The sequence below is a fragment of the Schistocerca nitens genome, chromosome 8 (assembly GCF_023898315.1).
Source record: "Schistocerca nitens isolate TAMUIC-IGC-003100 chromosome 8, iqSchNite1.1, whole genome shotgun sequence".
NCBI classification, from domain to species: domain Eukaryota; kingdom Metazoa; phylum Arthropoda; class Insecta; order Orthoptera; family Acrididae; genus Schistocerca; species Schistocerca nitens.
Window position 1 is genome coordinate 435,263,382 of NC_064621.1, and position 22,233 is coordinate 435,285,614.

Below are 22,233 nucleotides of genomic sequence, written 5' to 3' on the forward strand. Positions count from 1 at the left end.
CAATATTATTTTAAAAATTTTCTTGTGTTGGTATTCTGAAGCTATATATACACCTCAAAATCAAAACAAATAAGTCAAAGCAGCTGAATAATTGTTATGAAATGAAGTTAATGATTTTAGATTTACATTTTAATCATCCAATCACGTTGAAGAATAGAGCATCTTCTGCAAATGTACTTCATTTTAACAGTGCCAGTTTCAGAATCCAAAGAAAATAATGTGAAACAGTTATTTAAATAATTAATAATTAAATAATGGTACCCTACCTCTTTAATTATGTACTAATTAATTTACACTGCATTTGTGAACTGCAGCATAAATATGTTCAAAGGAAATGTATCTCTGGCACCAGCTACAGCTCAGGAATGGTACACTTTCACACAATGAACTCACTCCTTTCTGTAGTAATTTGTGCTCAGGCCAAAAGCTAAATGTTAAGTGTCTTTTCATTGTGTCTGTCTGCAACTGCCAGCCGCGGTGGTCTCACGGTTAAGGCGCTCAGTCCGGAACCGCGTGACCGCTACGGTCGCAGGTTCGAATCCTGCCTCTGGCATGGATTAAGTTATTACAGTGTTTGATGGGGAGGCATTTGTGCTCAGGTGCTAGGCAGGTGTAGTGGGGCAGAGCATTTGACAAACAACTGTTGTGCATGAAAGTTTAAAACCTGCACTTTCAGGATGTCATAAATGCGTACTTTTAGAATTGTGGCCCAAATTTTTGTGAGAGAGTCATTGCTGGGTGTGATACAATATAAGGAAAAAAAAGAAAGATTGCTACTCACCGTAAAGATGACACTTGCACATTAGCTTTCAGCCAAAGCCTTCACTAAAAGGACACACGCACACTATTTGCTTGTGTGGATTAGTGTGTGTGTGTGTGTGTGTGTGTGTGTGTGTGTGTGTGTGTGTGTGTGGTTTTGAAAGGTTTTGGCATCTCCAAAACAAATATAAATGGAGTATTCTAATGGATTAAATCATCAGTTAAAAGGACAATCTTACTGGAGAGCTGACTCGAGGTGACACTGCCATCTTTATAAAAATGGTACAAAAAACTCGCCTCTCCCCTGTAACAACAAAGTGCAAGCAGTTGAATTTAAAGTGCACACGCTGTATATGGTTACAACATGCCTGCTACAAAAGGTGGTTCTGCCAAGAACCAGGGGAGGTTGGGAGATGCTGATGGAGCACTTCATAGAGAGCAGATATGAACAACACCTCACTAACACACACTACCGACTGTGCGGAGAATCAAAATCTGCATTTCTACCAACCACAAGTATTACAGGTGACATAAAGTCTGATTGAGAGCCAAACAAATGACTATATATGAATTCATGATTTTGCAGTGACATGTACTGATAAAATTCTCTTGAGTATCCAGCCAAGTCAAGTAGTTTAAAATCCACAGGCTTTCGACTGAATACTTCTCAATCATTGTCAAGTAGTGACTTGTGTGGTTGCTGCTACCATCCTTTATAGAAACAATACAGTCCTTGATATCACTGATGTCCTGACTAGCACCATACTAGATAATGTTTTGGATGCAAAACCGTGCACCTGATTCAGTCTTCCAAAGGCCAGCTCCCAACCTATGTTTAACAGCAGACCTCTGTCTTTACTGAAGGTGTTTCCAGAAATTTTGATCTCTACTTCTTCCTTTGTGATGTTATCAGAGAAACCATTTTGTACATGTTATAATAGATGTTTTGTAATGTGCAGTTTGATGTCCATTTTTCAGAGCATGTTCTGCTAACCATTATTTTTCAGGACACCTTAGGTAGTAACACCTTTGATGTTTTGTATCCCCTTCAATAGTGCAGAGAGTATGTCCAACATACAGCCATCCTCCCCCACACAATATTCTGGATATTCCTGGTGTTCTGAGATTGCAGACCCCAGGAGTTGTCAAATTTTTGCTGGGCATCCCCATCTGTTTTAAGTTTATGTGCTAATTAAGGATTTTAATTTCTCTTATGACCATTTTTGGTGATTGGACTTGAAAAAATGGGAAACAATCTTGTACAGTAGCTCTTCAGCAGTAAAACTACTGATCACGTTCTATTAGACAGCACTTGCACATTGCCACAGGATAAATTGTACATATATAAATATTCACTGCAAATCGAAAGTAGAGGAAACCTGACTATCTTTATACGAACTGCCTTTGTGGTGACAACGACAGGAAATAGTTAACTAACATGAAAACACCTTATGCGAATCAATGCCTGACAACCATATCTACACACACTCATACACAAATAACTTCTTTGAATGTAAGACACTTTATAGACACTGATCATAGAAATATTATATTAACTAGCCTGCAAAGCATAGAAGATGCTTAGCTTACTGTCATGGCAGACTTCATAACTGTACAGTTATGAACATTTGTTTGATACCAAAATTTAAATTATTTAGAGCACATCTCATCGTCTGATAAGAAATTACGCTTTCTGTTTGAACGATCACTCGAGCCTGGCTTTGAATAAACAGTATTATTTCATCACATGTACCCTAATTGAGAATTCTCATGATGTACAATCCGCCATAGTGCTTTTAACAAGAACGAGAAAAGTTTCACATTACCTTGCAGTGCAGTCTTCTCAAGTTCAGCATCAGCAACACACAACATTTACAAGAAGATCTAGCCAGTCCATAATTTACGTTTTATAAAATTTATATATTATAAAATGCACTTCACTGCACACACTTTTGTGGGTCTGAATAATACTGCTTTCTCCTTTGTACTAATAGCCAGTAACAGGTATCTAGAATTTGGCAGAGCCCATGACTCCACAACATATCTGGCATACATTTTGTAATAAATCAGAGCCCATGTCGTCTTAGAGCTCTCTGTATTGGATTATTCTGGAACTACAGTTACTGAAAAAGACGGGATATAGCTGCACCAATATATTCACAATCTCCTGCAGAATATTCTTTAACACTAAATCCATACCTCCTTACAATGAGAAATACATAGCTTTACAATATTCTAAATAAAATAATCCATTTAACAAAATAAATCAAACAATATACAACTGCATATTTAACAAATATAGCTTATGAACGTCTACAGCATCATTAGTTGTAATTTTAGCCATGAGGCCGCAGCATGTTACCATCACTTCACAGAATTAATTCTCGTTACACTCACTGGATGGCACATGCATATTGTTAGGCATGCTCTATGCATGTCTCTTTACTCATTAGAGCAGACAAGTGCTTAATTGATGCCAGCTATTACAATAAAGTGTTATTAAGGGGAAAAAAATATATGTTTGGAAGTTCACTGTTTGTGGTTCTAATGATACTTGTATTGTTACAACCCAAAGATTGAATTGATTTTATGCCTCTTTTAGGAACTAGCTAATCTTTTGTGTTACTGAACCACAGAATGGCAAAAATGCAAACTTCCTTATGTTCTCTTCAAGGGGCCTTCCACTTGGAGTCTTTGGTGAAATAACTTGTGAAATTTGTTGGTTGTTGTTGTCACTTTCTTTTAAAAACTTCCTTAAGTGGCAGAATTCTTTTGGCAGTTTTTCTGCACCTGGAATGGCTTTCGTTCAGTGCACCAAACCCTCAGAACAGAATGTTTCTGTGCTGTGTAGTAGTACTTGCTGGCATGAAGATGCTGGTCCATGTATTTGAGTTTGGCATGCAAAGATGCCAGAGAATGGCAAGGAACCATCTGCCTTTACCCTGTCATGAACATGATGCAGACATTGATACTTATGATGTATTACAAGATCCCAGCTTTTCTTGTCAGTGAGATCAGGTAACAAACGTGTCATCAATGTAACCTAAGCTTTGCAGGAGTTGTGTCCAGGATGATGTCCCCAAAGTACTCCTTGTGTAGTTTGGCTGTGACTGGAGCTACGGGACTTCCTATCTCAGTGTGTATGGTTAAAATGGTCTTCACTATACAAAACATATGATTGTTCACTGCCTTGTATTACATTGCACCAGCCAAAATCAGCTCTACTGTGGCTACTGTTCTCAAACATGGTATGAATTGGTTGGTGTTCATAAGCAGCTGGAAATAGCTCTTGACTTTTGTCAAGCGATTGGCAGTTGCTGCAAATCAGTATGTTGGAGAAGTCCCGAGAGTCATGTACCTCTGTTACCTGTTCTATCCTCCCCCGTTGATCCTCTCTCTCCTGTCATTATTCATCCACCTGAATGCAAGTGATGTGTCAATGGTAGATGTAGGCATTCTGTACAGGATGGACAGGGATCACAAGGACCCAGGATGTTGTACCAATTCCACTAACCAACAACCTTGAGGTGCTATCTTAAACTGAAACTGAGCCAGCAGGACTCGTTTCACCTGTTTTGTCCAGTGTTAGGAGGAATCAAACACAAAAGGGTAGGAGTCTGTCAATTGTAGGCAGTTCAAACGTACGGCAAATGATGGTACCCCCTACGGAAATGACAACAAGGGACAAGAAAGGACACCAGGTGCATTCAGAGTGTGCGCGCTTGGGGTCAAAACAACTGCAGATTGTGGCACTCTTTAGAACAAATCATGCCTCTCGTCTGCGCTCGGAGGTCATTCTTCATTCATTCCAGCAACTGGCAAAGAAGGCTGAGAAGACAAGCCTTGTGCACAGAGCTTCAACAGCGCTCACAATTTGCAGCATTGTCCCCAGACCTGATTGTGGCCCTTTGGTTCTGAGTCAAGTGGAAGGGCTGAACCAGATACTTTGAAAGTTCTGTGAGAAGCTAGGCTGCGAGTTCCTGGACTTGCGCCACAGGGTTGAGAACTGTAGGATCCCCTTAAATAGGTCAGGTGTGCACTACACATCAGAGACTGCTACTCATATAGCTGACTGTGTGTGGGCTGCACACAAGGATTTTTTAGATTAGGTACACTCCATCCAGTACAGATAGCAATAACTGTAGCAAACCCAGAAATAAGAAATGCAGCTCACAGATGAGAGCATTAAAATACTAATGGGTAACTGTGAAGGATTTGCAGAAAAGGGTCAGAGTTCAAAGTGCTCCTGAAAAACAGTGAAGTTCACGTAATACTAGGTACAGAAAGCTGGTTGAAACCTGAAATTTATAGCACTGAGATAGTTGGGGAACATTTAAATGTATATCAAAAGGATAGGCTAATGGGGAAATGGAGATGGTATATTTGCACAGTAAACAAGAAACTCAGATCCACTGAGATAGAAACTGAAGCTGCATGTGAGATTGTTTGGGCAAGACTAAGTATCAGGGGTGGGCGTAAAATGGTAAACGCGTCCTTCTATCACCCACCATACTCAGCTCCTGATGTAACTGAAAGCTTAAGATAAAACCTCAGTTTACTTGTAAATAATTTCTGCAATCATGTCAGTCAGTTGGGAAAATTATAATTTTGCTAGGGGTAGATGTGATAAGACGTCCATTGAAATTTTACCAAAGGCCTTCCCTGGAAAATTACCTATAACAGTTAGCTCAGAACCCCACACGTGATGGAAATGTTTTGGATCTAAAGGCCACAGATAGACCTGACCTCTTTGAGGATGTCTACTTCAAAAGTGATATCAGTGACCATGACGCGTTCATGGTAACAATGATTATAAAAGCACAAAGGATAACTAAAACAAGCAGAAACATATATATGTTCAGTAAACTGGATAAAAAATCAGTTGTCATATCTCAATGAGGAACTTGAAACTTTCAACACAGGGTAGGAGCGTGTAGGGAAACTCTGGCTCATGTTTAAAAGAATAGTTAACCATGCACTGGGTAGATACATACCCAGTAGAACATTTTATAATGGGAGAGAAACTCCATGGTATAAAGTCACTGTCAAGAAACTTCTAAGGAAACAGATCACTGCATAATAGATGTAAAACAAAGCATAGGGTTATCGATAGAGAGATGCTGAACGAAACGCGTTTGGCTGTCAAGAGAGCAATGCATGATGCCTTAATGACTACCATAGCAGAATATTGTCAAGTGAACTTCCACAAAACCCAGAGAAATTCTGGTAATATGTAAAGACTGCTAATGGCACCAAAGTTAGTGTCCAGTCCCAAGCTAATGAGACAGGAACTGAAATTGAGAGTAGCAAAACAAAAGCTGAAATGCTTAACTCTGTTATCAAATATTTCCTTACAAAGGAAAATCCAGGAGAATAGCCCCAATTTAATCCTTGTTCCACTGAAAAGATGACTGAAATAAGTATTAGTGTCGGTGTTGTTGAGAAGCAGCTGAAATTGTTAAAATTGAACAAAGCTCCAGGGCCTGATGGAATCCCGTCAGATACTGTACTGAATTTGTCGCTGAGTTAGCACCTCTTCTTACTATCATCTCTTGTAGCTCCCATGAACAAAAAGCTGTGCCCAATTCTTGGAAAAAGGCACAGTTCACACCTGTCTGCAAGAAGGGTAGTGGAAGTGATCCTCAAAATTACTGTCCAGTATCCTTGACATCAATTTGTTGTAGAATTTTGGAAACATATTCTGAGTTAAAACATAATGAGGTATCTTGAACAGAATGACCTACTCAATGGCAACCAGCATGGATTTCGAAAACATTGATCATGTGAAACCCCACTTGCACTTTTCACATGACATACTGAAAGCTTTGGATCAAGGTAATCAGGTAGAGGCTGTATTTCTTGATGTCTGAAAGTCATTTGACTCAATACCACACCTACGCTTATTGTCAAATGTACAATCATATGGTGGGGTATCAAGTGAAATTTGTGTCTGGTTTGAGGACTTTTTGGTAGGGAGGACGCAACAGGTTATCTTGGTGGAGAGGCATTGTCAGATGTAGAAGTAAGTTTTGGTGTGCCCCAGGGAAGTGTGTTGGGCCCCTTACTGTCCATGTTGTATATTAATGACCTTGCAGACAATATTAATATTAAATCAGGATTTTTGCAGATGATGCAGTTACGTATAGCGAAGTACTATCTGAAAGAATCTGCATAAATATTCAGTCAGATCTTGATAATATTTCAACTTTGGCGCAGAGATTGGTAACTTTTTTAAATATTCAGAAAAGTAAAACTGTGCTCTACATAAAACAAAAAACAAAAAACATGTAGTATCCTACGACTATAATATAGAATCTGCCAACTCATACAAATAGCTGGGTTGAACACGTTGTAGGGATATGAAATGGAATGATCACATACACTCAGTTGTGAGTAAAGCAGGTGGTAGACTTCGGTTTGTTGGTAGAATACTGGGGAAGTGCAGTAAGTCTACACAGGAGATTGTGTACAAATCGCTAATGCAACCAGTTCTAGAATACTGCTAAGTATGTGGGATCTGTACCAAATAGGACTAACAGGGGATATTGAATGTATATAGAGAAGGGCAGCACAAAGAGTCATAGGTTTGTTTGACCTTTGGGAGAGTATCACAGAGATACTGGAGGAATTGAACTGCAGGACTCTTGAATATAGATGTAAACTATCCTGAGAAAGTATTAACAAAGTTTCGAGGACCAGCTCCAAATGATTAATTTAGGAATGTACTACTACCCCCTACATATAGCTCACATAGGAATCAATATAATAGAGGGAAACATTCCACGTGGGAAAAATATATCTAAAAACAAAGATGATGTGACTTACCAAACGAAAGTGCTGGCAGGTCGATAGACACACAAACGTACACACAAAATTCTAGCTTTCGCAACCATCGGTTGCTTTGTCAGGAAAGAAGGAAGGAGAGGGAAAGACGAAAGGATGTGGGTTTTAAGGGAGAGGGTAAGGAGTCATTCCAATCCCGGGAGCGGAAAGACTTACCTTAGGGGGAAAAAAGGACGGGTATACACACACACACATATCCATCCACACATATACAGACACAAGCAGACATATTCAAAGACAAAGAGTTTGGGCAGAGATGTCAGTCGAGGTGGAAGTGCAGTGGCAAAGATGTTGTTGAATGACAGGTGAGGTATGAGTGGCGGCAACTTGAAATTAGCAGAGATTGAGGCCTGGTGGGTAACGGGAAGAGAGGATATATTGAAGAGCAAGTTCCCATCTCCGGAGTTCGGATAGGTTGGTGTTGGTGGGAAGTATCCAGATAACCCGGACGGTGTAACACTGTGCCAAGATGTGCTGGCCGTGCACCAAGGCATGTTTAGCCACAGGGTGATCCTCATTACCAACAGTAACTGTCTGCCTGTGTCCATTCATGCGAATGGACAGTTTGTTGCTGGTCATTCCCACATAGAATGCGTCACAGTGTAGGCAGGTCAGTTGGTAAATCACGTGGGTGCTTTCACATGTGGCTCTGCCTTTGATCGTGTACACCTTCTGGGTTACAGGACTGGAGTAGGTGGTGGTGGGAGGGTGCGTGGGACAGGTTTTACACCGGGGGCAGTTACAAGGGTAGGAGCCAGAGGGTAGGGAAGGTGGTTTGGGGATTTCATAGGGATGAACTAACAGGTTACGAAGGTTAGGTGGACGGCGGAAAGACACACTTGGTGGAGTGGGGAGGATTTCATGAAGGATGGATCTCATTTCAGGGCAGGATTTGAGGAAGTCGTATCCTTGCTGGAGAGCCACATTCAGAGTCTGGTCCAGTCCCGGAAAGTATCCTGTCACAAGTGGGGCACTTTTGTGGTTCTTCTGTGGGAGGTTCTGGGTTTGAGGGGATGAGGAAGTGGCTCTGGTTATTTGCTTCTGTACCAGGTTGGGAGGGTAGTTGCGGGATGCGAAAGCTGTTGTCAGGTTGTTGGTGTAATGGTTCAGGGATTCCGGACTGGGGCTGATTCGTTTGCCACGAAGACCTAGGCTGTAGGGAAGGGACCGTTTGATGTGGAATGAGTGGCAGCTGTCGTAATGGAGGTGCTGTTGCTTGTTGGTGGGTTTGATGTGGACGGACGTGTGAAGCTGGCCATTGGCCTCATGTTACACTTTCCACCTTCTAATACCATGTCACCCTCACAGCACCCCCACAACGACCCCATTAAGTTTTATTTGCATTCCCTCCGCAAACATGCCTTCGCCCTAGCCAGATTACGCTCCCATATTCTATTTTCTCAGGCTTGTCTAACATTTGGCATTACCCCCAATGGCCTCACACTTAAAGTTCCCATCTCTGGCTGCAACCCTTCTTTCCATCAGTCCCTATACCAGTTCCTAATTGAACAATCCATTGCCCTCACCCACCTAATCCTTCACCTACACATCAACTTAGCCAATGAACACACCCGTCAACACCTATCCTTAATAAAAGTCCTTAATCTTTCCTCTCCCACTTCCACACCAGCTGTTCAGAGCATCCTCCTACAGGCCAACCGCAAATTAGAACAGCATGCCACCCTCCACCTCAAAAAACTATCCAATCTCTTGGTTTCCCACCTCCAGAATGGCAACTCACTCACCCTTCACAACCTTTCCAGCAAACCTCAACCTCCTCTCATTGCACACAAACCCAGTCTCTACCATCTACTCAGTCTTCCACTTCCAGCTCCACTCCCTCCAAAACCTCAAAATTCCAGTCAACACAATCTGGAACCACAACACCCTAATTCAGTAGTTAACCTTTTCTCCAAACCTCTCTCCCAATCCGAAACCTCTGTCCTATCCAAAGGCCTCACCTTCAGCCCGACTCCCAGATTCAACCAAACAGCCTTCGTCAAAGATTTACTCTCCTACTCTCGTACTCTCTGCCGGAAATATCACTTTGCCACGAAGAAAAATTATCCTAATCCTACTCCTAATGATCCAACTCCCCAAGACACTATCCAAATTGAACCCTGCCTGGAACAGTTCCGTCCTCCGTCGCAGTGGGACCCACCTCCTCTTCCTCAAAATCACCCTCTCCAAACCTTCCAGGAATTTCTGACTTCCAGCCTTGCATCTCAGTCCTTCTTAAAAAACCTTAATCCTACTCCCAACATCACCACTGCTGAAGCCCAGGCTATCCGTGATCTGAAGGCTGACCTATCCATCGTCATTCTTCCGGCAGACAAGGGTTCCACGACCGTGGTACTTGATCGTCGGGAGTATGTGGCTGAGGGACTGCGTCAGCTTTCAGACAACACCACATACAAAGTTTGCCAAGGTAATCCCATTCCCGATGTCCAGGCGGAGCTTCAAGGAATCCTCAGAACCTTAGGCCCCCTGCAAAACCTTTCACCTGACTCCATCAACCTCCTGACCCCACCGACACCCTGCACCCCTACCTTCTACCTTCTTCCTAAAATTCACAAACCCAATCATCCCGGCCGCCCCATTGTAGCTGGTTACCAAGCCCCCACAGAACGTATCTCTGCCTACGTAGATCAACACCTTCAACCCATTACATGCAGTCTCCCATCCTTCATCAAAGACACCAACCACTTTCTCGAACGCCTGGAATCCTTACCCAATCTTTTACCCCCGGAAACCATCCTTGTAACCATTGATGCCACTTCCTTATACACAAATATTCCGCACGTCCAGGGCCTCGCTGCGATGGAGCATTTCCTTTCACGCCGATCACCTGCCACCCTACCTAAAACCTCTTTCCTCATTACCCTAGCCAGCTTCATCCTGACCCACAACTTCTTCACTTTTGAAGGCCAGACATACCAACAATTAAAGGGAACAGCCATGGGTACCAGGATGGCCCCCTCGTACGCCAACCCATTCATGGGTCGCTTAGAGGAAGCCTTCTTGGTGACCCAGGCCTGCCAACCCAAAGTTTGGTACAGATTTATTGATGACATCTTCATGATCTGGACTCACAGTGAAGAAGAACTCCAGAATTTCCTCTCCAACCTCAACTCCTTTGGTTCCATCAGATTCACCTGGTCCTACTCCAAATCCCACGCCACTTTCCTTGACGTTGACCTCCATCTGTCCAATGGCCAGTTTCACACGTCTGTCCACATCAAACCCACCAACAAGCAACAGTACCTCCATTATGACACCTGCCACCCATTCCACATCAAACTGTCCCTTCCCTAAAGCCTAGGTCTTCGTGGCAAACGAATCTGCTCCAGTCCGGAATCCCTGAACCATTACACCAACCACCTGACAACAGCTTTTGCATCCCGTAACTACCCTCCCAACCTGGTACAGAAGCAAATAACCAGAGCCACTTCCTCATCCCCTCAAACCCAGAACCTCCCACAGAAGAACCACAAAAGTGCCCCACTTGTGACAGGATACTTTCCGGGACTGGACCAGACTCTGAATGTGGCTCTCCAGCAGGGATACGACTTCCTCAAATCCTGCCCTGAAATGAGATCCATCCTTCATGAAATCCTCCCCACTCCACCAAGAGTGTTTTTCCGCTGTCCATCTAACCTTCGTAACCTGTTAGTTCATCCCTATGAAATCCCCAAACCACCTTCCCTACCCTCTGGCTCCTATCCTTGTAACCACCCCCGGTGTAAAACCTGTCCCATGCACCCTCCCACCACCACCTACTCCAGTCCTGTGACCCGGAAGGTGTACACGATCAAACGCAGAGCCACGTGTGAAAGCACCCACGTGATCTACCAACTGACCTGCCTACACTGTGACGCATTCTATGTGGGAATGACCAGCAACAAACTGTCCATTCGCATGAATGGACACAGGCAGACAGTTACTGTTGGTAATGAGGATCACCCTGTGGCTAAACATGCCTTGGTGCACGGCCAGCACATCTTGGCACAGTGTTACACCGTCCGGGTAATCTGGATACTTCCCACTAACACCAACCTATCCGAACTCCGGAGATGGGAACTTGCTCTTCAATATATCCTCTCTTCCCGTTATCCACCAGGCCTCAATCTCCGCTAATTTCAAGTTACCGCCACTCATTCCTCACCTGTCATTCAACAACATCTTTGCCTCTGCACTTCCGCCTCGACTGACATCTCTGCCCAAACTCTTTGTCTTTGAATATGTCTGCTTGTGTCTGTATATGTGTGGATGGATATGTGTGTGTGTGTGTGCGAGTGTATACCCAGGATTGGAATGACTCCTTACCCTCTCCCTTAAAACCCACATCCTTTCGTCTTTCCCTCTCCTTCCCTCTTTCCTGACAAAGCAACCGTTGGTTGCGAAAGCTAGAATTTTGTGTGTATGTTTGTGTTTGTTTGTGTGTCTATCGACCTGCCAGCGCTTTCGTTTGGTAAGTCACATCATCTTTGTTTTCACATAGGAATCATGAAGATAAGATTAGACTAACTACTGCTTGCACATATGTGTTCAATCAATCATTCGTCCCGCTCTTAGTACGTGAATGGAACAGGAAGGAACCCTAATAACTAGTTCAGTGGGATATACCTACTGCCATGCACCTCATGGTGGTTTGCAGAGTGTAGATGTAGATGTAGAGAGGAGAAATGGGATTTGTACTGCATAAAAAGTATTCACATACACGAGACGAAAGTGTGGTAATTATAGGGTGTTTTTAAAAAGAATATTTTTTACTTGCTTACCTTGGTTCGGCGAAACCTTATACTTCGAGGAACACTCAAAATGACTTCATTACCATCGCTTAATTACGACTAAGCGTGCGAGATAGATCCATGCTGTGCAACTGTTTATTAATTTTGTAAGCATTGTGCTATCGGACGATGATTTAAATGATCATTGTATGTTGTATGATAGGTAACCATTTTAGATGTTGTCAAGGCACCATCTGCCTTCGCCTTTGTCGTGAACTTGATGCAGACATAGATATTTTTGATGCGTTCCAAGAACTCGTCCAGCTTTTCTTGTCAGTGAGACCAGGTAACAAATTTGTCGTCAGCATACTCTAGGCTTTGCTGGAGTCACGTCCCGGATGATGTCCTTATAGTACCCCATAAATAGTTTGGCTGTGACTGGAGCTAATGAGTTTCCCATTGCAGTGTGTCCGTCTGGTTAAAATAGTCTCAACTGTACAAAAAATATGATCACATCAGAGTGTGCTTAAATAAATCTACAACAGTGTCATCAAATAACTGGGAGAGCAGATCTTAGTCCTTGATTGGAATGCATAATGAGACCACATCAATACTGACCATCATTAAATATCTCCTCCCTCACACACCTTGACCAGCTACATTTTATGGCCTTCCAAAAATACATGAGAAGGGCACATCCCTTCGTGCCGTTGTGAGCATCACTGGATTGGTAACTTTCAGACTTGCGAAACATCTGGTGAACCTCATTACTCTGCACATTGGTCACTGTATGCACTATATCAAGAATATAATTGACTTCATTAGTAAAATTAAATGCCTGCATTTTCAAGGTGGTGGTCAGCTTTGATGTAGCCTCGTTATTCATGCATGTTCAGTTATTCGATGACACTGTTGTGTATTATTTAAGCATACGCCGAGGTCACCGTATTTTTTTGTATGGTGGAGAATATTTTAACCAGACAGGATGCCTGATGATGGAAAGCCCATTAGCTTCAGTTACAGTCAACATGTTTATGGAGTACTTTGAGAGCATTGCCCTGGATATGGCTCATTGCAAAGCACACCTTGAAACATGATTTGTAACCAAATCAGTAATAATGTAAACCTTATAAACCCTGCTGCCTCTACTTCCTCCATTTATATGTAACAGACAATAGACCTTAGTATCCAAAGAGAGGATAGTAGAGTTTGAGAAAAGTTAAACATGATCTAATTAGATGTAGTATTAGATATCCAAGAGTGAATAATAGGAGATCCTTTTTTTGGTCTCTAAATCGTCAATAGAGTGAAATATCTGGTAAGTGCTGTTATGTGGTAATGGAACTAGAAACTGGTCAGTTTTATAAGAGAAAGCTGCTTCAGTGACACAATACGAGGTGCATTCAAGTTCTAAGGCCTCCGATTTTTTTTTCTAATTAACTACTCACCCGAAATCGATGAAACTGGCTTTACTTCTCGACGTAATCGCCCTGCATACGTACACATTTTCACAATGCTGACGCCATGATTCCATGGCAGCGGCGAAGGCTTCTTTAGGAGTCTGTTTTGACCACTGGAAAATAGCTGAGGCAATAGCAGCACAGCTGGTGAATGTGCGGCCACGGAAAGTGTCTTTCATTGTTGGAAAAAGCCAAAAGTCACTAGGAGCCAGGTCAGGTGAGTAGGGAGCATGAGGAATCACTTCAAAGTTGTTATCACGAAGAAACTGTTGCGTAACGTTAGCTCGATGTGCGGGTGCGTTGTCTTGGTGAAACAGCACACGCGCAGCCCTTCCCGGACGTTTTTGTTGCAGTGCAGGAAGGAATTTGTTCTTAAAAACATTTTCGTAGGATGCACCTGTTACCGTAGTGCCCTTTGGAACGCAATGGGTAAGGATTACGCCCTCTCTGTCCCAGAACATGGACACCATCATTTATTCAGCACTGGCGGTTACCCGAAATTTTTTTGGTGGCGGTGAATCTGTGTGCTTCCATTGAGCTGACTGGCACTTTGTTTCTGGATTGAAAAATGGCATCCACGTCTCATCCATTGTCACAACCGACGAAAAGAAAGTTCCATTCATGCTGTCATTGTGCGTCAACATTGCTTGGCAACATGCCACACGGGCAGCCGTGTGGTAGTCCGTCAGCATTCGTGGCACCCACCTGGATGACACTTTTCGCATTTTCAGGTCGTCATGCAGGATTGTGTGCACAGAAATGCCAACTTTGGAGGCGATCTGTTCAACAGTCATTCGGCGATCCCCCCCAAAACAATTCTCTCCACTTTCTTGATCATGTCATCAGACCGGCTTGTGCGAGCCCGAGGTTGTTTCGGTTTGTCACACGATGTTCTGCCTTCATTAAACTGTCGCACCCAGGTTGGAATCATGTCTTCAGAAATGAAACACGTTACACTAGACCTAGAGCAGAAACCAGAGATTTTAGATAAGTTAAATCAAAGTTCTTCGCAGAAAGCCATTGCTGCTGAGTTCAGTGTTCAACAAGCAACTATTACGACATCAAAAAGAAAGATGATGTTATTCAACAGTACTCAACACAAATGGATAGTGAGTTGGGAAAATGGAAGGTTATGCGAAAGAGTGAGAATGAAGAACTGGATGTAGCTGTTTATAGATGGTTCATACAACAACGCAGTAAAGGAATTCCAATCAGTGGCCCGATTATAAAGGAAAAAGTACCTGCATTTCACAAACAACTTGGCAGTAGTAACTTGTTTGCAGCAAGCGAAGGTTGGATATAAAACTGGAAAAAACGACACGGCATTCAGCAGCTGACAGTCACTGGGGAAAGTCGGTCAGCTAACAATGAGGATGCTGATGAGCTTGTAAGCAAGATACAGAAGATGATAGAGAAAGGAGATTTAACTGCTGATGCCTTGTATAATGCTGATGAAACAGGAATCTTTTACAATATGCTTCCTTCAAAAACATTAGCTGCCAAGAACAAGAAGGTAGCTCGTGGTTACAAGCAACAGAAACAGTGCGTAACATTAATGGCATGTTGTAATGCAAATTGGAGTCATAAACTACTGCTTATGGTGATTGGAAAATCCCAAAATCCACGTTGTTTTTAACACATTGACATAATTACTCTACCACTGCAGTATTGTGCTTAGAAGAAAGGGTTTATGGACTGACAAATATTCTCTCGGTGGTTCCATGAAATGTTTGTACCAGTAGTGAGAAAAAAGCTGAAGAAGAAACAGCTTCCACTGAAAGCTATCCTTACAATTGACAATGCTCCCAGTCATCCTTCAGATGTTTCTCTAAAGGGCGATGGTATACAAGCACTCTTTCTCCCACCCAATGTGACAGCCCTAATTCAGCCCTTGGACCAGGGAATTTTTGAATCAATTAAATGTCATTATTGACATTCACTTCTCGTCTCCTTGCAGAATGAAAGTGAAAACGACTCTATCGAGACTATGCTGAAGGTGTGGAAAGCAATTAACGTATGTGATGTTGTTTTCCCAACAGCCGAAGCATGGAATAAAGTGGAGAGTGCTACCACGATGAAGAGCTGGAGAAAATTGTGGTCATCCGCTGATGCCGAGTTGGACCCAGTAGTGAGTGACAGTTATAAGCCAGTCAACTCGGAACTATCAATTACTTTTTACACTGACATGTTCCACAACCTTCCAGGAGGAGAAGAAATTGATGATGAAGACGTTACGAAGCGGCTGAATGAGGAAAACTGTGATCTGAACCAAACTTTAACAAATGAAGAAATAATCGAAAGTGTGCAAGAAAGTAATGGTCAAAGTGATGAAAAAGAGGACACAGAAGGAGAAAGCATGAAGATTTCTCACACTGCTGGTGCTGAAGCTGCCAAGGTCTTCCTGGAGTACATTATGCAACAACCAGTCACATGCAGTACCGATGTGATGCTTGTAAAGCGGCTGTGTGATAAAGCATGCCACTTCGCGTATCATCATAGTGACAGTTAAAAATTGGGGTGATGTTTCATAGTGAGTTATACAAGTGTACAATTATGTACAGTATTCACTCAAGGACTTAGTTTTCTTTGAAAATTAATGTATTTGGTTTAATAAAGTACATTACATTATATACCCCATGTTCTCAAAATAAATAAAAAACAAAATAAATGAATAAAATAAATTTCAGACACTCTATAATCTGGCACCCTTATGTCCCTAGAATGGCTGGATTAGTGATAGTCCAGTGAATTATGCATATATGTGCACATTTTTGTTAAATTGTAAATTTTCATGTTAACTTTCATGATTTTAGTTTTGTGTTATGCTCCGAACTCTTGATTGAGTAATACCTGTTTATGTTAATCATGTGGTGGCAAAATATCAAATGTTGTCTGTGTTCTAAAGAGAATACGAAAACTAAAAGAATATCAGTGATTGTTGGTTATTTCATAACACTCTTTGAAATAAATCTGTTGCCACAAGAAATAAGTGTCAGGTGCTAATTTACTGGAATTAATTTCATGAAATTTGTGACTTTCTTTTATGTAAGTAGTAATAAAATATTTTACAGCCATTTAGAGCTAGACAATGACATGTTGGTGTAGTTAGAAGAATCAGCAGTCTTCAGTATGTCTCCTTTAGTACATAGTCTTTCTTTACTAAAGTGTATTACTACCTCTTTCTCTGTTTGTTTTATTGTTTTTATTAATTGACCAATGCACAACAATAATTTGTCCACAGCCTTCAATGTTGTGAAGCAGACACTACAAATAATATTTGGCACTAGCTTGCACAAAGGACTGTCATTGCCAACTTACACCCAAACCTGCTTCTGTTCACATTGTCAGTGGTGCCTGTATTTGAGAGAGTGGATGTTTTATATTTATTTGATCCATCAAGTCCTACATGTACAAGATAGACAAGGATAGTGGACAAACTTAAATTTTTAGAAGAAAATTCAATTTACAATATGTTATATATATTTTAGATTGTAAATTATAAAACACTACAAAACAGATTGGCTTATGTGAGATGATACCTTAATAATTGAGGGCAGCACAGTTCATCAGACTACATACCCTGTTAAAAAGTTAGTTAACTGCAAGTTAGCAACACTAAAAATTAAAAATTAAACTCAAAATTATAACAGCACAACTCGGACCAGTTGCATACTATTCCATTAGACTTGTAAATTTAAATATGCTATAGCAAACAATGGAAAATCCAGGATGGAATGTACAGGGTGTTTCAAAAATGACCGGTATATTTGAAACGGCAATAAAAACTAAACGAGCAGCGATAGAAATACACCGTTTGTTGCAATATGCATGGGACAACAGTACATTTTCAGGCGGACAAACTTTCGAAATTACAGTAGTTACAATTTTCAACAACAGATGGCGCTGCAAGTGATGTGAAAGATATAGAAGACAACGCAGTCTGTGGGTGCGCCATTCTGTACGTCATCTTTCTGCTGTAAGCGTGTGCTGTTCACAACGTGCAAGTGTGCTGTAGACAACATGGTTTATTCCTTAGAACAGAGGATTTTTCTGGTGTTGGAATTCCACCGCCTAGAACACAGTGTTGTTTCAACAAGACGAAGTTTTCAACAGAGGTTTAATGTAACCAAAGGACCGAAAAGCGATACAATAAAGGATCTGTTTGAAAAATTTCAACGGACTGGGAACATGACGGATGAACGTGCTGCAAAGGTAGGGCGACCGCGTACGGCAACCACAGAGGGCAACGCGCAGCTAGTGCAGCAGGTGATCCAACAACGGCCTCGGGTTTCCGTTCGCCGTGTTGCAGCTGCGGTCCAAATGACGCCAACGTCCACGTATCGTCTCATGCGCCAGAGTTTACACCTCTATCCATACAAAATTCAAACGCGGCAACCTCTCAGCGCCGCTACCATTGCTGCACGAGAGACATTCGCTAACGATATAGTGCACAGGATTGATGACGGCGATATGCATGTGGGCAGCATTTGGTTTACTGACGAAGCTTATCTTTACCTGGACGGCTTCCGTCAATAAACAGAACTGGCGCATATGGGGAACCGAAAAGCCCCATGTTGCAGTCCCATCGTCCCTGCATCCTCAAAAAGTACTGGTCTGGGCCGCCATGTCTTCCAAAGGAATCATTGGCCCATTTTTCAGATCCGAAACGATTACTGCATCATGCTATCTGGACATTCTTCGTGAATGTGTGGCGGTACAAACTGCCTTAGACGACACTGCGAACACCTCGTGGTTTATGCAAGATGGTGCCCGGCCACATCGCACGGCCGACGTCTTTAATTTCCTGAATGAATATTTCGATGATCGTGTGATTGCTTTGGGCTATCCGAAACATACAGGAGGCGGCGTGGATTGGCCTCCCTATTTGCCAGACATGAACCCCTGTGACTTCTTTCTGTGGGGACACTTGAAAGACCAGGTGTACCGCCAGAATCCAGAAACAATGGAACAGCTGAAACAGTACATCTCATCTGCATTTGAAGCCATTCCGCCAGACACGTTGTCAAAGGTTTCGGGTAATTTCATTCAGAGACTACGCCATATTATTGCTACGCATGGTGGATATGTGGAAAATATCGTACTATAGAGTTTCCCAGACCGCAGCGCCATCTGTTGTTGAAAATTGTAACTACTGTAATTTCGAAAGTTTGCCTGCCTGAAAATGTACTGTTGTCCCAAGCATATTGCAACAAACGGTGTATTTCTATCGCTGCTCGTTTAGTTTTTATTGCCGTTTCAAATATACCGGTCATTTTTGAAACACCCTGTAACAATATAGTGAAAAGGAAAGGTGCTACTCACCATATAGCGGAGACACTGAGTTGCACATAGGCACAACAAAAAGATTGTCACAAATATAAGCTTTCAATTCGGTAAGGCCTTCGTCAGAATTAGATGGCAAACACACACAAATGCAACTCGCACACACATGGCTGCTGAGCACAGTGCCGTATTCTGCCCATTTACATATCTCTGTATTTGAGTATGCGTGCCTATACCAGTCTCTTTGATGCTTCAGTGTATATAATTATTATTTTCTTACACTTGCTTATAACTTGTCGAAGTATCTGTTTGTATTTTTAAAAAATATAGATTTAAAAAAAAATGGGATCATTCCTTTCTTTCCTTACTGCATATTGTTTCTTTTTGTACCACAGGATGTCATTATTACCTTTGTAATCCACCCTTTATAAATTAGTTTATTTGTTCTGGAGTTTAATAGCCTTTTATGGGCAATGGCAATATTAAAATAATGAGCCACAGTGTCAGGAAATATCTTTACCTTCTTATTAATATCATCCTCATTGAACACATCATCCAGGATTCATGGCATAATATAAACCTAAACAATTCTAAATTTTTGGGATCATTGAATACGCACCTGTTTGTAGCTTTTGGCTTGCCAGAGGAGATACAACAGGACAACTCTAATTTTATCAAGATCCTGTGGTCATCAGACAACCCGTTTGGTACATTCTTAACATTTAATAATGGAGTTAAAGAAGTAGTAATAAAAACTGCATCAACAGTGCTATTGGAGATAGTAATTATTCTAGTGGTATTATAGACAATGTTTTCCATATTAAATGTAGCCATAAGGTTGCTTACAAAGAGTAAATTTAATGTAGAAAAATTAACATTTAATTCATGACACATTCTAGAATTTATAAAAACTTTGAAAGACTGCGATCAGGCTATCTGTATACACAAATAATGATTACTTTATTATGAGTAAGTTCAAGCACACAATGTTCAAAGTTTTCTTGTCATTAAGATGATTGCTTTTATTTAATTTACAAAAATTAACCACATTTTTGACAACTGTTACACAACCATCACCCTGTTTACATAACCAGCTATAGCTATTGTGAACTGTAAAATTTGGTAATTTAGATATTAATAGCTCTTCATTCTTGAGCCTGTGCTCAGTGAGACAAATCAGATCTACATTATTAATAACAGTTAAGCAGAAATATTCTAATTTAATAAATTTCTTCTTACAGGCTGAATATTCTGATTATAAATATAGATTTTTTTTTTAATCCTGCAGGGTTGTTATTACAATATAGGACAGGTAAAAAGTCGGTACATTGATTCTGTGCACAAAATGCTTCAGAAGAGCTATTTTTACGAACTGAAATGGGTAAAAATTCTTTACACTGGGCTGTGGTGTTTGTAGGGATGCAGAATTCGTTACTATGTGTAGTACATGTGAACTTGTTGGGAATCTTTGGAATGAAAGGAGTGTCACATTATTTTGTTCACGCAGGAAGAGAGGAAAGCAGTGAATGATTCTCTTCATGCAGAAATAGTACTAGGAAGCAGTTGTTGAAGATATACTGTTGTAAAAATATAAAGAAAGAGGGGGAACATTAAAAATATTCAGAATAAAAATTTTAAAATAGGTTTCAGTTAATTTCTGCCTAATTTTTGCAGTGAATTGAAAACATCTTAGTCAGAAACACAAATTACACTGTCTGATACTGTTGAATCTCTCACCTCCTCCAGTTCTTCTTGTTTCGGTAACTGATTGAACAGATACACAACTGCAGAAACGGATCTTGTTTCTCAAATTTTTGGAATATTCAGAGCATTTCTATTATCTAGGAGAAACACACTCAGTTTTCCTCCCTTGAGAATAATCATACACTCCACACCCAAATTTTGTTATATTCATATCTAAATAGGCTTCCTTTTCTTATTGTCCTAATGTATTCACATGCTACAAAATCTGCTCCTCTGTATTTTACTAGCACCATGTAATGCAGATACATCAGCCGATGGAGATAAAGCAGGTGTTAACCCTCGAGCAGGCATGTCTATGTATAACGTGCTCCAATCCAAAGTAATATTGGTTTCCAAAGTGACATTGATTTTTACTGCTTCATTGTCATTTTACAATTGTCAACCCATACCTATTCCTTTATTATTGCTTCAGCTAACATAGTAATAAGTTGTGTTATCATACACCAAAAGAGCAGCTGTAATATAAAATAAAGTGCAAGCTAGGTGAGAAAAAATTTAAAATCCATACAGCAGAATGACCCACATTCCAGGCTAGCAGCACAATCCCACAATGAGGCAGTTATCTAAAAGATAATTAGTAATCAAATAAGCAGTTAGCAGGGATGTGATAAAACTGCACTGTTCAATACTTTGATTACATCATTACTATGGGGTAGACACTTGTATCCATCAACAGACATAGAGAAAGATTTATTTTATTATTGTTTAACTAAAGAATGCCTTTTAGTGCATGTAATGTAAATTTATTTTATCCTTGTTTAATTAAACTAGATTAAATTGTGATTTTGCTCATACATGTTTACCTTGGTAACATGAAGACAACTATTCTTTACATGTGGTATGAAGTAAGTTGTGTGACCACTTGTGTTGTGAAAAATGGTACGCCTGCTTGACAGTTAAGACTGAAATTTGTTTGGATGGATATGGCTCTTATCAGGCACATTTTCTATTTTCATGTGCACTTTTGTGATCATTCTTATTTGGTGGATGGATGAGTTAACACCCTTCCTGATCACATAGTAATTAGAATTCATGGAAACATCCAATAGAAGCAAACTGATAAATTTGTAGACTAATTGAAATAATGTATGATGATTTATTTCTAGGTTCAATCTGTGTGAGGTAGTTCGCATTAAGCTGCAGTGCATTGAGCTCCAGAAACCACGTAAAGAAAGTGTAGCTGAGATCATTCGTAATTTTTTGGAGGAGAAAGTGAAACCACTTTGGCCTCCTGGGTGGATGAAAATATCTATTCTCCAGCGAGAATGCAAGGAAGTGTACAGCAGTCCTCAGTAAGTATATACTACAGCATGTACGGACTTCAAATGGTCATCTCCATTCAGTCTTATAAGTAGTCTTACCCCTGCTTGCTTGCTAATTTTTCTTTTAGTTGG

The 22,233-nt window shown here is 41.0% G+C and overlaps 1 protein-coding gene across 1 annotated transcript in view; it reads left to right on the forward strand.

Annotated features, from left to right (window-relative positions):
* LOC126199195 (ubinuclein-1) overlaps positions 1–22,233 on the forward strand; it is a 370,199-nt gene that overhangs the window by 288,543 nt on the left and 59,423 nt on the right. Inside the window, exon 11 of the mRNA XM_049935975.1 lies at positions 21,946–22,131. Coding sequence (XP_049791932.1) covers positions 21,946–22,131 — 186 coding nt within the window. The remainder of the gene's footprint in view (positions 1–21,945; positions 22,132–22,233) is intronic.